Here is a 15,045-nt window from a genome sequence, read left to right on the forward strand (position 1 = left end):
TCCAGCTCTCTCTCTCCCTGCTGACCTTACCACCTAGTCCATCTCTCTCTCTCTCTCTCCCTGCTGACCTTACCACCTAGTCCATCTCTCTCTCTCTCTCTCTCCCTGCTGGCTTTACCACCTAATCCAGCACTCTCTCTCCCTGCTGACCTTACCACCTAGTCCATCTCTCTCTCTCCCTGCTGACCTTACCACCCAGTCCATCTCTCTCTCCCTGTTGACTTTACCACCTAGTCCATCTCTCTCCCTGCTGGCTTTACCACCTAATCCAGCACTCTCTCTCCCTGCTGACCTTACCACCTAGTCCATCTCTCTCTCTCCCTGCTGACCTTACCACCCAGTCCATCTCTCTCTCCCTGTTGACTTTACCACCTAGTCCATCTCTCTCCCTGCTGGCTTTACCACCTAATCCAGCTCTCTCTCTCCCTGCTGACCTTACCACCTAGTCCATCTCTCTCCCTGCTGACTTTACCACCTAGTCTCTCTCTCTCTTTCCCTCTCTCCCTCTCCCTCCCTCTCTCTCTCTCCCTCCCTCCCACCCACCCACCCACCCACCCACCCACCTAGTCCATCTCTCTCTCTCTCTCTCTACCTCCCTCCCTCCCTGCTGGCTTTACCACCTAATCCAGCTCTCTCTCAATTCAATTCAATGGCTTTATTAGCATGGGAAACGTGTTACCATTGCCAAAGCAAGTGAGGTAGATAATATATAAAGTGAATATATAAAGTGAAATAAACAATAAAAATTAACAGTCAACATTACACATACAGAAGTTTCAAAACAATAAAGACATTACAAATGTCATATTATATATATATACAGTGTTTTAACAATGTACAAATGGTTAAAGGACACAAGATAAAATAAATAAGCATAAATATGGGTTGTATTTATAATGGTGTGTGTTCTTCACTGGTTGCCCTTTTCTCGTGGCAACAGGTCACAAATCTTGCTGCTGTGATGGCACACTGGAATTTTACCCAGTAGATATGGGAGTTTAGCAAAATTGGATTTGTTTTCGAATTCTTTGTGGATCTGTGTAATCTGAGGGAAATATGTCTCTCTAATATGGTCATACATTGGGCAGGAGGTTAGGAAGTGCAGCTCAGTTTCCACCTCATTGTGTGGGCAGTGAGCACATAGCCTGTCTTCTCTTGAGAGCCATGTCTGCCTACGGCGGCCTTTCTCAATAGCATGGCTATGCTCACTGAGTCTGTACATAGTCAAAGCTTTCCTTAATTTTGGGTCAGTCACAGTGGTCAGGTATTCTGCCGCTGTGTACTCTCTGTTTAGGGCCAAATAGCATTCTAGTTTGCTCTGTTTTTTTTGTTAATTCTTTCCAATGTGTCAAGTAATTATCTTTTTGTTTTCTCATGATTTGGTTGGGTCTAATTGTGCTGCTGTCCTGGGGCTCTGTAGGGTGTGTTTGTGAACAGAGCCCCAGGACCAGTTTGCTTAGGGGACTCATCTCCAGGTTCATCTCTCTGTAGGTGATGGCTTTGTTATGGAAGGTTTGGGAATCGCTTCCTTTTAGGTGGTTATAGAATTTAACAGCTCTTTTCTGGATTTTGATAATTAGTGGGTATCGGCCGAATTCTGCTCTGCATGCATTATTTGCTGTTCTACGTTGTACACGGAGGATATTTTTGCAGAATTCTGAATTCTCTCTCTCTCGCTCTCTCTGCTGGCTTTACCACCTAGTCCATCTCTCTCTCTCCCTGCTGGCTTTACCACCTAGTCCATCTCTCTCTCTACCTGCTGGCTATACCACCTAGTCCATCTCTCTCTCTCTCTCTCTCTCTCCCTGCTGGCTTTACCACCTAGTCCATCTCTCTCTCTCCCTGCAGGCTTTACCACCTAGCCCATCTCTCCATCTAGTCCATCTCTCCCTGCTGGCTTTACCACCTAGTCCATCTCTCTCTCTCTCCCTGCTGGCTTTACCACCTAGTCCATCTCTCCATCTCTCCCTGCTGGCTTTACCACCTAGTCCATCTCTCCATCTCTCCCTGCTGGCTTTACCACCTAGTCCATCTCTCCATCTCTCCCTGCTGGCTTTACCACCTAGTCCATCTCTCTCTCCCTGCTGGCTTTACCACCTAGTCCATCTCTCATCCATCTCATCATCTCTCCCTGCTGGCTTTACCACCTTGTCCATTTCTCCATCTCTCCCTGCTGGCTTTACCACCTAGTCCATCTCTCCATCTCTCCCTGCTGGCTTTACCACCTAGTCCATCTCATCATCTCTCCCTGCTGGCTTTACCACCTAGTCCATCTCTCTCTCTCCCTGCAGGCTTTACCACCTAGCCCATCTCTCCATCTAGTCCATCTCTCCCTGCTGGCTTTACCACCTAGTCCATCTCTCCATCTCTCCCTGCTGGCTTTACCACCTAGTCCATCTCTCCATCTCTCCCTGCTGGCTTTACCACCTAGTCCATCTCATCATCCATCTCTCCCTGCTGGCTTTACCACCTAGTCCATCTCATCATCTCTCCCTGCTGGCTTTACCACCTTGTCCATTTCTCCATCTCTCCCTGCTGGCTTTACCACCTTGTCCATTTCTCCATCTCTCCCTGCTGGCTTTACTTCCATCTCTTCATCTACCACCTTTAGTCCATCTCATCTAGTCCATCTCTCCCTGCTGGCTTTACCACCTTGTCCATCTCTCCATCTCTCCCTGCTGGCTTTACCACCTAGTCCATCTCTCTCTCTCTCCCTGCTGGCTTTACCACCTAGTCCATCTCTCCATCTCTCCCTGCTGGCTTTACCACCTAGTCCATCTCCATCTCTCTCCATCCCCCTGCTGGCTTTACCACCTAGTCCATCTCTCCATCTCCATCCCTGCTGGCTTTACCACCTAGTCCATCTCATCATCTCCCCTGCTGGCTTTACCACCTTGTCCATTTCTCCATCTCTCCCTGCTGGCTTTACCACCTAGTCCATCTCTCTCTCTCTCTCCCTGCTGGCTTTACCACCTAGTCCATCTCTCTCTCTCCCCTGCTGGCTTTACCACCTAGTTCATTTCTCCATCTAGTCCATCTCTCCCTGCTGGCTTTACCACCTAGTCCATTTCTCCATCTAGTCCATCTCTCCCTGCTGGCTTTACCACCTAGTCCATCTCTCCATCTCTCCCTGCTGGCTTTACCACCTAGTCCATCTCTCCATCTCTCCCTGCTGGCTTTACCACCTAGTCCATCTCATCATCTCTCCCTGCTGGCTTTACCACCTTGTCCATTTCTCCATCTAGTCCATCTCTCCATCTCTCCCTGCTGGCTTTACCACCGAGTCCATCTCTCCATGCCTTGACATCCCCTTTTCTCTCACCCTCTTTACTGACTGACTGGGGATCCATCACGTTCTCTTTTTCGCTCACGTCCTTCCGTCTTCACTGACTCAAGCGCTCCTCTTCTCTCTCGAAAAGCGCACCACTGTCCAGAGACCACCATAATTCACTACTTCACATTATCCACACTATTGCAGTGTCTTTTAAATAAACAGCAGGGCAAGCACATTTCAAGCCAGGCCTCACCCCAGGTTTATTCTGCTGAACAGGTTGCTTTCCTGTCTCTGGGGTGTTTTAGAGGGGCGGACCAGGGAGAGTGCGTTAGTAGTGGTTCCCGTGCTCTTTAACAGACTGAGCCGTGCCCTGTAGGGAGTGTAAAGTGACTTCGTAGTGGCACATTAACGATGAATGGATCCATTCACATTAAGGATATAATATTGTGCATGGGGATTTCAAATGGAGTGAAATGCACAATTTTAAAACAAATACAATTTTTTGTGAGAGGAAACATAATGTAGCCTACCCCCCTACTTGTTGGTGTTCTGTTCTGCTCTGATGGTGGGACATTTTTACATTTGAGTCATTTAGCAGACACTTTTATCCAGAGTGACTAGGGTTAAGTGTCTTGCTCAAGGGCACAGCAACACACTTTTCAGTAGGCTCAGGGATTCGAACCAGCGACCTTTCGGTTGCTGGCCCAACACTTTTAACCTCTAGGCTATCTGACAACCAATAAACTTACTTCGAGTGGATATATCCCTTTGTAGGGATCAAGGTTAAACACAGACACAACAATGTAGACATAGGCAATTGGCCATGTAGCTAGACTAATCTATTACAACCAGCCAGTCAGATGAGGCCACAGTTTGTGTAGTGCATAAATGTGGTGCTGAAAGTACACCATTGTGGTTGTAATCCTTGGCCAGGCTGGGTCAGATGTATTGCTAATTAGCATCTGTTATACAGAGCCCCTAGTCTGGCTGCTATCATCAGGCCATGCTGGCTGGCTCTCATTAAGGTTGAGTGTGTGATAGGGCCCACCCTGGCATCAAGCTGAGGGGATGCTACTGTAGAACTGTCACATTGAGCTGCATTCAGTCTGGCAGACACTGATGTAGCCTGTCACTGTGATCAATCAGTGTTTAATCAGGGCTGTAGTAATCACAGAGGGAGCATTACTTAACACAATCAGAATCACATTCACACATTATAAACACATAAACACACACACACCTTCACAGTTAATTACACACACACACACACACACACACACACACACACACACACACACACACTCCAGCCTCACATATAGGCTACACAGATTTTTAAATTATTCAAATGTATTTACATTTAGAATCTGACGCTCACACAAATGCAATCTGTATTCACATGTGTAAATACATTTCAAATGTACACAAATACACATTGACACTATCACTAAAATGGAAAAACACATTTGTGCTTTCTCTTTTGTGTGGTATTCTATTCTGTTCCAGTTCCATCCATCACATCACACTGATGCCCATGTTCCCACAATCCTCCCTGCGGTCATTCATCACAATGTCACTCAAACTCTGGTCCCTGTTGTGTCATGGTAATGCTCCAGTGTGTGTGTTTCTATTTCTGTGAATCTTTTTGCCTTGGTAGAAGGATATATATTTTTTCTGACAAAGGAAGGAGCAGAGTGGAAAGAGAGAGACCAAGGAAACAGGCAGTGGGCAGAGATGACAGTGCATTCTCTTGTAGACTGTCAACATGATTCAGATTCAGAGTGTTTAACAGTCACATGTACAGGGTTGCAGGTGTGATTTCAGGGTACAATGAAAATCTTAGGCTCCAAGCTCCAACATTCTCCCTGACACAGGTCAAATGAGAGTCACAAGACAAGAATAACTCAAAAGCCACTGAGAGTATATTACTCACTAATGTTCAGTCTCTGGACAATAAAGTAGACAAGTTCTGTTTCACGGAATCATGGCTCTCTCCGGATATACTGTCCCCGTCCATACAGCCAGCTGGGTTCTCAGTACATTGCGCAGACAGGAATAAAGAACTCTCTGGGAAGAAGAAAGGCGGGGTTGTATGTTTCATGATTAACTACACACAGTGTGATTGTGATAACGTAGAGGAACTCAAGTCCTTTTGTTCATCCGCCCTAGAATACCTCAAAATCAAATGCTGACCGTATTAACTCCCAAGATAATTATCTTCGGTTATAGTCACAACCAAACTGGAACCCACATATCCTGAGGCCACATTTATTGTGGCTGGGGATTTTAACAAAGCAAATTTGAGGAAAATGCTTCCAAAGTTCTATCAACACATTGACTGTAGCACTCACGCTACTAAAACACTAATGACTCCATTTTGCTCATCCCTTCCTATAGGCAGAAACTCAAACAGTAAGTACACGTGCTAAGGTCTATTCAATGCTGGTCTGACCAATCAGAATCCATGCTTCAAGATTGTTTTGATCACGCGGACTGGGATATGTTCCAGGTAGCCTCTGAGAATAACATTGATGTATACACTGACACGGTGACTGAGTTAATCAGGAAGTGTATCGCAGATGTTGTTTCCACTGTGACCATTAGATCCTACCCAAATCAGAAATCGTGGATAGATGGCAGCATTCGCGCAAAACTGAAAGCGCAGACCACTGCATTTAACCATGGCAAGGTGACTGGGAATATGGTCGAATACAAACAGAGTAGTTATTCCCTCCGTAAGGCAATCAAACAGGCAAAACATCAGTACAGAGACAAAGTGGGCTCGCAATTCAATGGCTCAGAGACCAGACGTATGTGGCTGGGTCTACAGACAATCACGGATTACAAAGGGAAAACCAGCCAAGTTGCGAACACCGACATCTTCCTCCTGGACAAGCTAAACACCTTCTTTGCCCGCTTTGAGGATAACACAGTGCCACTGACACGGCATGTTCCCTAGGACTGTGGTCTCTCCTTCTCCGTGGCTGACGTGAGTAAGTCATTTCAACTTGTTAACCCTTCTGAAGGCTGCTGGCCCAGACAGCCTCCTCAGCTGCGTCCTCAGAGCATGCGCAGACCAGCTGGCTAGAGTGTTTACGGATATATTCAATCTCTCCCTATCCCAGACTGCTGTCCCCACTTGCTTCAAGATGTCCACCATTATTCCTGTACCCAAGAAAGCAAAGGTAACTGAACTAAATGACTATCGCCCCGTAACTCTACCTTCTATCATCATGAAGTGCTTTGAGAGGCTAGTTAAGATTCATTTCACCTCTAACTTACCTGACACCCTAGACCCATTTCAATTTGAGATCGATCGCCATCGCCATCGCATTGCACACTGCCCTATCCCGCGCCCAGGTGGTGAAGGTAGGAAACAGCACCTCCACATCGCTGATCCTCAACAAAGGGGCCCCACAAGGGTGCGCGCTCAGCCCCTCCTGTACTCCCTCTTTACCCATGACTGCGTGGCCACGCACGCCTTCAACTCAATCATCAAGTTTACAGACGACACAACAGTTGTAGGCCTGATTACCAACAATGATGTGACAGCCTACAGAGAGGAGGTGAGGGCCCTGTCAGAGTGGTGCGAGGAAAATAACTTCTCCCTCAACGTCAACAAAACGCAGTGGAGAAGGTGAAAAGCTTCAAGTTCCTCAGCGTACACGTCACAACGATCTGAAATGGTCCAGCCACACAGACAGTGTGGTGAAGAAGCCGCAACAGCATCTCTTAAACCTCAGGAGACTTAAGAAATTTGACTTGGTCCCTAAGACCCTCACAAAGTTTTACAGATGCACAATTGAGAGCATCCTGTCGGGCTATATCACCGCCTGGTACGGCACTGCCCGCAACCGCAGGGCTCTCCAGAGGGTGGTGCGGTCTGCCCAACGCATCACCGGGGGCACACGGCCTGCCCTCCAGCACACCTACAGCACCCAATGTCACAGGAAGGCCAAAAAAACATCAAGGACATCAACTACCCGAGCCACTGCCTGTTCATCCCGCTACTATCCAGAAGGCGAGGTCAGTACAGGTGCATCAAAGCTGGGATCGAGAGACTGAAAAATAGCTTCTATCTCAAGGCCATCAGACTATTAAATAGCCATCACTAGCCAGCAACCACTCTTTCACTCAACCCTGCACCTTAGAGGCTGCTGCCCTATATACATAGACATGGAATCACTGGTCACTTTAATAATGGAACACTAGTCACTTTAATAATGTTTACATCCTGCCTTACTCAATTCATATGTATATACTGAATTCTATTCTTCTGTACATTAGTCAATGCCACTCCGACATTGTTCGTCCGAATATTTCTATACAGTACCTGTCAAAAGTTTGGACACACCTATTCATTCAAGGTTTTTGCTTTATTTTTACTATTTTCTACATTTTAGAATAATAGTGAAGACATCAAAACTTTGAAATACCACATATGGAATCATGTCGTAACTAAAAAAAAGTGTTAAACAAATCAAAATATTTTTCACCGATGACCCAACACACCTCCAGGCTGTGTAAGTGCTATTTGACCAAGAAGGAGAGTGATAGAGTACTGCATCAGATGACCTGGCCTCCACAATCACCTGGTTTGGGATGAGTTGAACTGCAGAGTGAAGGAAAAGCAACCAACAAGTGCTCAGCATATGTGGGAACTCCTTCAAGACTGTGCAAGGTTGTCATCAAGTCAAAGGGTGGCTACTTTGAAGAAACTGAAATATAAAATATATTTTGATTTGTTTAACACTTTTTTGGTTACTACATGATTCCATGTGTTATTTTATAGTTTTGATGTCTTCACTATTATTCTACAATGTAAACAACAGTAAAAAATAAAGAAAAACCCTAGAATTAGTAGGTGTGTCCTAACGTTTGACCAGTACTGTATTTCTTAACTCCATTCTTTTACTTTAGATTTGTATGTATTGTTGTGAATTGTTAGATATTACTTGCACTGTTGAAGCTAGGAACACAAGCATTTAGCTAAATCCGCAATAACATCTGCTAAATATGTGTATGTAACCAATACAATTTGATTTGAAGAAACGTCACTAGTACATAAATCACTACAGGGACTAGCAAGTATGACTACAGAGCATTCTTAGGTCAATATTTACACCCAAAGTATCCAACAGAGTTAACAGGAAATTACATATTGTCCAAACGGAGATTCCCAAAAGATTACTAGGTTACAGATTCACCATTGAAGAATGACTAATTCCTGACAGAATTATAAATGAGTCACTGAGACCACCCCAATAATACCAGGTAAGCTATTACATTACACATCACTGTTGACTTGCCAGTTAGTCTTGACAGTGAGTGTTTTCCGAGATGAAAAACCAAGATATGAATCCATCTGTGACTACAAAACTGGGCGACCTGGATACCTCAACTCAGACAATCTACAAGCTGCCAGTATGCTAGTTTAGACAGAGAGTGATGTCTTTGATATTCTCCTTTAATGACAAAAATGATTACACTCCTCAAAGTGAACCTCATCAAAGCAGATCGGAGCCTAAAGGCATGTCTACAGCAGGGCCTGTGTGTGTGCTCCGGCTCTATGGCTACAAGACAAAAAGCACAGAGGAAAACTCATTACAGCAACCTGTACATATACTACAGCCTGTGCATGGTCTGGAGAACTTGTGGGCTACAAACTGTAGCTGGGCAAGAGCTGTAACTGGGCAAGATCTGTAACTGGGCAAGAGCTGTAACCGGGCAACAAGAGCTATAACTGGGCAACAACAGCTGTAACTGGCCAACTAGACCTGTACGTGGACAAGAGCAGTAACTGGTCAACAAGAGCTGTTACTGGTCAACAAGAGCTGTTACTGGTCAACAAGAGCTGTTACTGGTCAACAAGAGCTGTCCCTGGGAAACTAGAGATGTCCCTGGGCAACTAGAGATGTACGTGGACAAGAGCTGTCCCTGGGCAACTAGAGATGTACGTGGACAAGAGCTGTAACTGGGCAACAACAGCTGTAACTGGCCAACAAGAGATGTAACTGGCCAACTAGAGCTGTATGTGGACAAGAGCAGTAACTGGGCAACAAGCTGTATCTGGGCAACAACAGCTGTAACTGGGCAACAACAGCTGTAACTGGCCAACAAGAGATGCAACTGGCCAACAAGAGATGTAACTGGCCAACAAGAGATGTATGTGGACAAGAGCAGTAACTGGGCAACAAGAGATGTATGTGGACAAGAGCAGTAACTGGGCAACAACAGCTGTAACTGGCCAACAAGAGATGTAACTGGCCAACTAGAGATGTAACTGGCCAACAAGAGATGTATGTGGACAAGAGCAGTAACTGGGCAACAACAGCTGTGACTGGCCAACAAGAGATGTAACTGGCCAACTAGAGCTGTATGTGGACAAGAGCAGTAACTGGGCAACAAGAGTTGTAACTGGGCAACAACAGCTGTAACTGGGCAACAACAGCTGTAACTGGCCAACAACAGTTGTAACTGGCCAACAACAGTTGTAACTGGCCAACAACAGCTGTAACTGGCCAACAACAGCTGTAACTGGCCAACAACAGCTGTAACTGGCCAACAACAGCTGTAACTGGCCAACAAGATATGTAACTGGTCAACAAGAGATGTAACTGGCCAACAAGAGATGTAACTGGCCAACAAGAGATGTATGTGGACAAGAGCAGTAACTGGGCAACAACAGCTGTAACTGGCCAACAACAGTGGTAACTGGCCAACAAGAGATGTAACTGGCCAACTAGAGTTGTTACGGGGCAACAACAGCTGTAACTGGGCAACAACAGTGGTAACTGGCAACAACAGCTGTAACTGGCCAACTAGAGTTGTTACTGGGCAACAACAGCTGTAGCTGTGCAACAACAGCTGTAACTGGGTAACAAGAGCTGTAGCTGGGTAACAAGAGCTGTAGCTGGGTAACAAGAGCTGTAACTGGGTAACAAGAGCTGTAGCTGGGTAACAAAAGCTGTCATTCCATGAAATCTGAAATGATATCACATGTGTTCAGCCCAAAGACAAACTACATATTCCATATTTATGGGGACTATCAAGAGACCTGCGCAACAGACTGTCAAAACCCCAAGAGCTATCCTATGGATGAAATAAAGAAAACAGTAGCAGGACAGCTGCAGAGTGTGTGATTACAGTACACAATCACTAAAAAACAACCTGTAGATGGAAGTACAGAAATATCAAGACAAATACACATACATCAAGTCAACTCAGAGCGAAAAAAAACTCTCCCGGACTTTGAAAACTTGTAGACCATATCACAGAACACACATTAACACTTGACAGACAAAGCCTTCTGAGTGAAGACTCAACTGCGCTGCAGTAGCAGCAGATCTGACCCGTGCCAGACCTGAGCAGACAGGGAGACTATGAGTAGACTTACGATTTTGAAGTCTTTGTGGCTGCACTCCTGGCCTTGGTATCGGCAGTAGAGCATCATCTCCTTAAGGTCGTGGCCCACCCTCTCGGTGAACTCACGCATGCTGAAGGGCTTGGGCCTGTAGGCGGTGAAGTTGGCCTTGTCTGTGAGGAAGGCCAGGACGTGGGGCTCGGCCAGCTGGGGCTCAGGGATCCTCAGGTGGACGTCCAGCAGGGCCAGCAGCTCCCCAGCGTGGTACAGGTCATTGCGGGACAGGCGGCTGAAGCGGTAGGCGTTGAGGTTGCACACGGTGACGGCAGGGAACACCAAGCTGCCCGACATCACGGCATCCACGCTCGTCACATGGGGGTAGGAGAGGAAGTAGGCCAGGCGCTCGGCACTCTCCAGGGCCAGGAGGCCCAGGCAGGCCAGCAGCGCGGCGGCCCACAGCAGGCGGCGAGGTGTTGGCCGGCCGTAGGGGAAGATGAAGCGCAGGCCGTGGAGCGTGCTGGTGTGGGAGAAGGCCTGCCAGGAGGACGGGTGCAGACTGGAGCTCTCATGGCTCCCCTCACTGCCACAACTCTCCTTTAGGTCCATCATGACCCCTCCGGTCCCACAGACAAGGACACCCCAATACACAGACACCTACACATACACAGAGAGAGAGAGAAAGAATGAGAGAGAGAAAGAAAGAATGAGAGAGAGAGACAATGCAATGAGAGCCCTGAACTACCACCTAGAAAAGGAACACATAATCACACGTTCAGTTCACACAGAGAAAGAGAGAAAGGGGAGAGGGTGAGTGTCCCAAACATACACACCTGCAGCACAGAAAGAGTGACAAACACAGAGACACAGAGCAAAATAAAGCAACCCAGAAAGTCAAGCCAAAGACGGACCTACAGACAGAGAGAGAGGAAGAGCACGAGGCAGAGACCTTCACAACCCCCAAGTCCTTACTCCAGATAGAAAAGAGAGCGTGAAGAATAGAAAGATGCACCCCCAGGGCATCCCTTCCTTCTGCGCCTCCACTCTTTCTCTGTCCCTAGTTACTCTGGATGCCAGCCTATCTGTGCCTGAAACCTCCCCCCTCCACTCCTCCAATATCCCCCGCCCTCTCTCCTTCTCTCAGTGACCGTTTTCGTTGTCAGGATCCCAGAAGTAAGTCCACTGTGACACAGAGTGAGAGAGTCATTTAAGCCACGAGCCAATCAAAGCCACCTCTGTGTATTCAGTGTCCCCACTTCACACACACACTCAACTCTCTGGATCTCCCTGTGCGACTAATGACAAGCCTAAGCACCTCTTGTTCAGCCTAGTGAGATGGCATCCAGTCTGTGTGCGAGTGTGTGTGAGTCTGAGAGTGTGTGTGCACGTGAGAGAGAAAGGGAGAGAAGGGGAGAGAGAGGAGGAAGGATAGAGCAGCTGATGATCAGCGCCGCCAGTTTGTCGCGCATGCCGATCAAAGTCCTCCCGTTCTCCTCTGGCCAGACGCATCCGCTGATTCCGCTCTACCTCCTCTTCCCAGCTCATCCATGGAGCCAGTGAACAACAGTGGAGCCAGAAGAGACGCACACGCTCGCACAGAGAGAGAGCGAGAGAGAGAGAGGATAGAGCACACACAAACACACTCCTCCTCTCCACAGTGAAGTCTCTTATTGAATCTGCTTCTGTTTTTCTTTCCCTCTTGCTCTCATTTTTCTTTTCCGCCCGCCTGTTTTCATATCCCCCATCTCACCCCTAACCGACTGACGGATGGATGCAGGACGTAGATTGTCAGGGAGACGGATGGTTAGGGAAAGGTGGAGGAGAGAGATCACGCATGAGGAGTGGTGGAGAGGGATGGAGAGAGACAGAAGGAGGGGGGGGGGCAATGACAGGGGAAGCAGGAGAAAGACAGAAAGTCTCCACTCCCCCACTGATAACAAACACTGCATTTTGTGCCCAGCAGGCAAGGACTGCACAGCGATATCACACAGAGAGAAGTAATGCAGAGACATAACCCCAAATGTGTGTGTTCTGTGTATCCCTGTGTATGTGTGTTAGCGTGAGTGAGATATATCACAGAGTCTGTATGAGAGAACTTGTGTGTTGAAGCTACACTTGACCCAGAGATATGTAACAGTGTGTCGGTAGAGGGGGTGGCAGGGGTATAGCGTGGAGAGAGAAGGGCTACATGTGCCAAGTAATACAAGGAGACAAGGGGAGACCGAGGGGGACTGAGAAGAGAAAGGAGTGTGGCTATGTATGCAAAAAGAGAAGAGACAATCGAGGGAGAGGAAAAGCATAGTAAATGGAGAGGGCTACAAATTTGATGAAATAGAAACTGACATGGAGTTAGGAGCGGTGAGAGCATGTATGTGGCTAGCCAATAAGAAGATAATTATAAACTGGTTGGTTCGAGTCCTGAATGCTGATTGGCTGACAGCCGTGGTATATTAGAGCATATACCACAGGTATGACAAAACTTTTATTTTTACTGCTCTAATTACGTTGGAAACTAGTTTATAATAGCAATAAGGAACCTCCGTTTTGTTTTGTTTTGTATATGGCCAATATACCATGGCTAAGGGCTGTATCCAGGCACTCCACGTTGTATCGTGAATAAGAACAGCCCTTAGTTGTGGTATATTGGCCATATACGACACCCCCCCAGGCTTTATTTCTTAAATATAGTCCTCTACACAGGGCCGGTTCCAGGCATAAGCACCATAAGCAGGTTTTGGGAACTCAGTTGGTGTCTCAACTGAATGATGAGAATCAGAATGGTAAAAGTTTAAAAGCCGTGCATCATCAGTTTCTCTCTTGTTTTGTCAGTCACTGACAGTCACACAATTAGCAATGTGAGCTAACAATTTTTACATTTTAATGTCCAGAGTGATATACAGTTAGTGCATTCACATTAAGATAGCTAGGTGGGACAACCACATATCACAGTCATAGTAAGTACAGTTTTCTCAATAAAGTAGCTGTCAGAAAAGTCAGAGCTTGTGAGGGGGAAAGAAAGTCAAGTGCGAGTGTTAGTTCATGAACGTTTTTGTTGTTGTTGTTGTTGTTGATGTTTTCAGAAGATGGGCAGGGAATCTGCTGTCCTAGGATGGGCAGGGAATCTGCTGTTCTAGGATGGGCAGGGAATCTGCTGTCCTCGCTTCAGGGGAAGCTGGTTCCACTATTGGGGTGCCAGGACAGAGGGGAGCTTGGACTGGGCTAAGGGGGAGCTGCCCTACCACAGGGGTGGGAGGTCCAAGAGACCAGAGGTGACAGAACAGAGTACAATGGGTTGGGATGTAGGGTTTGAGCATAAGCCTGAAGGTAGCGAGGGGTATTTACTCTAGTTGCTCCGTAGGCAAGTACCATGGTCTTCAAATGGAAGCCTCATATGGAAGCCAGTGGAGAGTGTGAAGGAACGGGGTGACATAGGAGAATTTTTTAGATTGGTAAGTTAGTCTAGTCAGTTATCATGTCCAAATACTGAAAGGGCATGCATCCCAGGGGCCTTGACCTCCAGGGGACCCTCATTGATTTTGTTAGTCACGTTCACTTAGATATCCTTAACATGGCATAAGTCATGGCTGAAAACATTTCTCTGCCGCATGGCAAAATGTGTAGAACTGCAGAAAAGTTGCATTAAAACGGCAACATTTTCTCTAGGCCCCATGGCAAAATGTGTAGAACTGCAGGAAATGTACTTTAAAACATACATTTCTCTCTCCATTGTCAAGAGGGGGGCCACTGAAATGTTTTCGCTGGGGGCCCAACCAAATCTTGCTTAGGACCCCCGAATGTTTTAATATCTTTATTTTCCTGTTGCCCTCCCACTAAACTAACTAGCCTACTGCGTACATGATCACTATATGGGTGGACAAGGAAGCATTCAATTATCTTTATCTAGAAATCAATAGTCTGTTCAAATATATAGGCAAGGCTGTAAAATGTGAGAGAGCATGGCAAAACTGGCCAACCCCTGAACGCTACAGCAGCAGCATGGTTTGTGAACAATGTAGTTGGCGCCAGAGCTCATTTTGACCAATGGGTCGGCAATTTAGAAATCCATTGGCTGTCGGCTAGACTTTTGCTCTTCATTTCTGAACAGAAAAATGAGGACTTGCTCGTAGACCACCCCAGGCCTGAATTAGCCTAGGTTGACTAGATTTGGTTTGTAAATCTGGGAATGAGGCAGCAGTCATTTAGACAGATATATTAGAGACACACTTAGCATATTATATACATATTATATACTAATAAAAGCCGAAGGCGTTTTATCCAAATTAACATCTATAGAGACTTACCCAAAAGTTGTGATTGTGGTGTGCTTGTTCCAAATTCCTTCCAGCTCTTAACTCTTTCCCTATTGAGACTAAACTTTGCATCCCTCTTTATTTTTAAACCCAACACCGTTTAA

At 46.5% G+C, this 15,045-nt stretch overlaps 1 protein-coding gene across 1 annotated transcript in view; it reads right to left on the reverse strand.

Annotated features, from left to right (window-relative positions):
* asic2 (acid-sensing (proton-gated) ion channel 2) overlaps positions 1–12,278 on the reverse strand; it is a 491,333-nt gene extending 479,055 nt beyond the window's left edge. The window contains exons 1-2 of the mRNA XM_064987626.1: positions 11,947–12,278; positions 10,668–11,288 (exon numbers count right to left, since the gene is read on the reverse strand). Coding sequence (XP_064843698.1) covers positions 10,668–11,243 — 576 coding nt within the window. The 5' untranslated portion in view covers positions 11,244–11,288; positions 11,947–12,278. The remainder of the gene's footprint in view (positions 1–10,667; positions 11,289–11,946) is intronic.
* Positions 12,279–15,045: the final 2,767 nt, after the last annotated feature.

Source organism: Oncorhynchus masou, chromosome 15 (assembly GCF_036934945.1).
Source record: "Oncorhynchus masou masou isolate Uvic2021 chromosome 15, UVic_Omas_1.1, whole genome shotgun sequence".
In the NCBI taxonomy this organism is placed as follows: domain Eukaryota; kingdom Metazoa; phylum Chordata; class Actinopteri; order Salmoniformes; family Salmonidae; genus Oncorhynchus; species Oncorhynchus masou.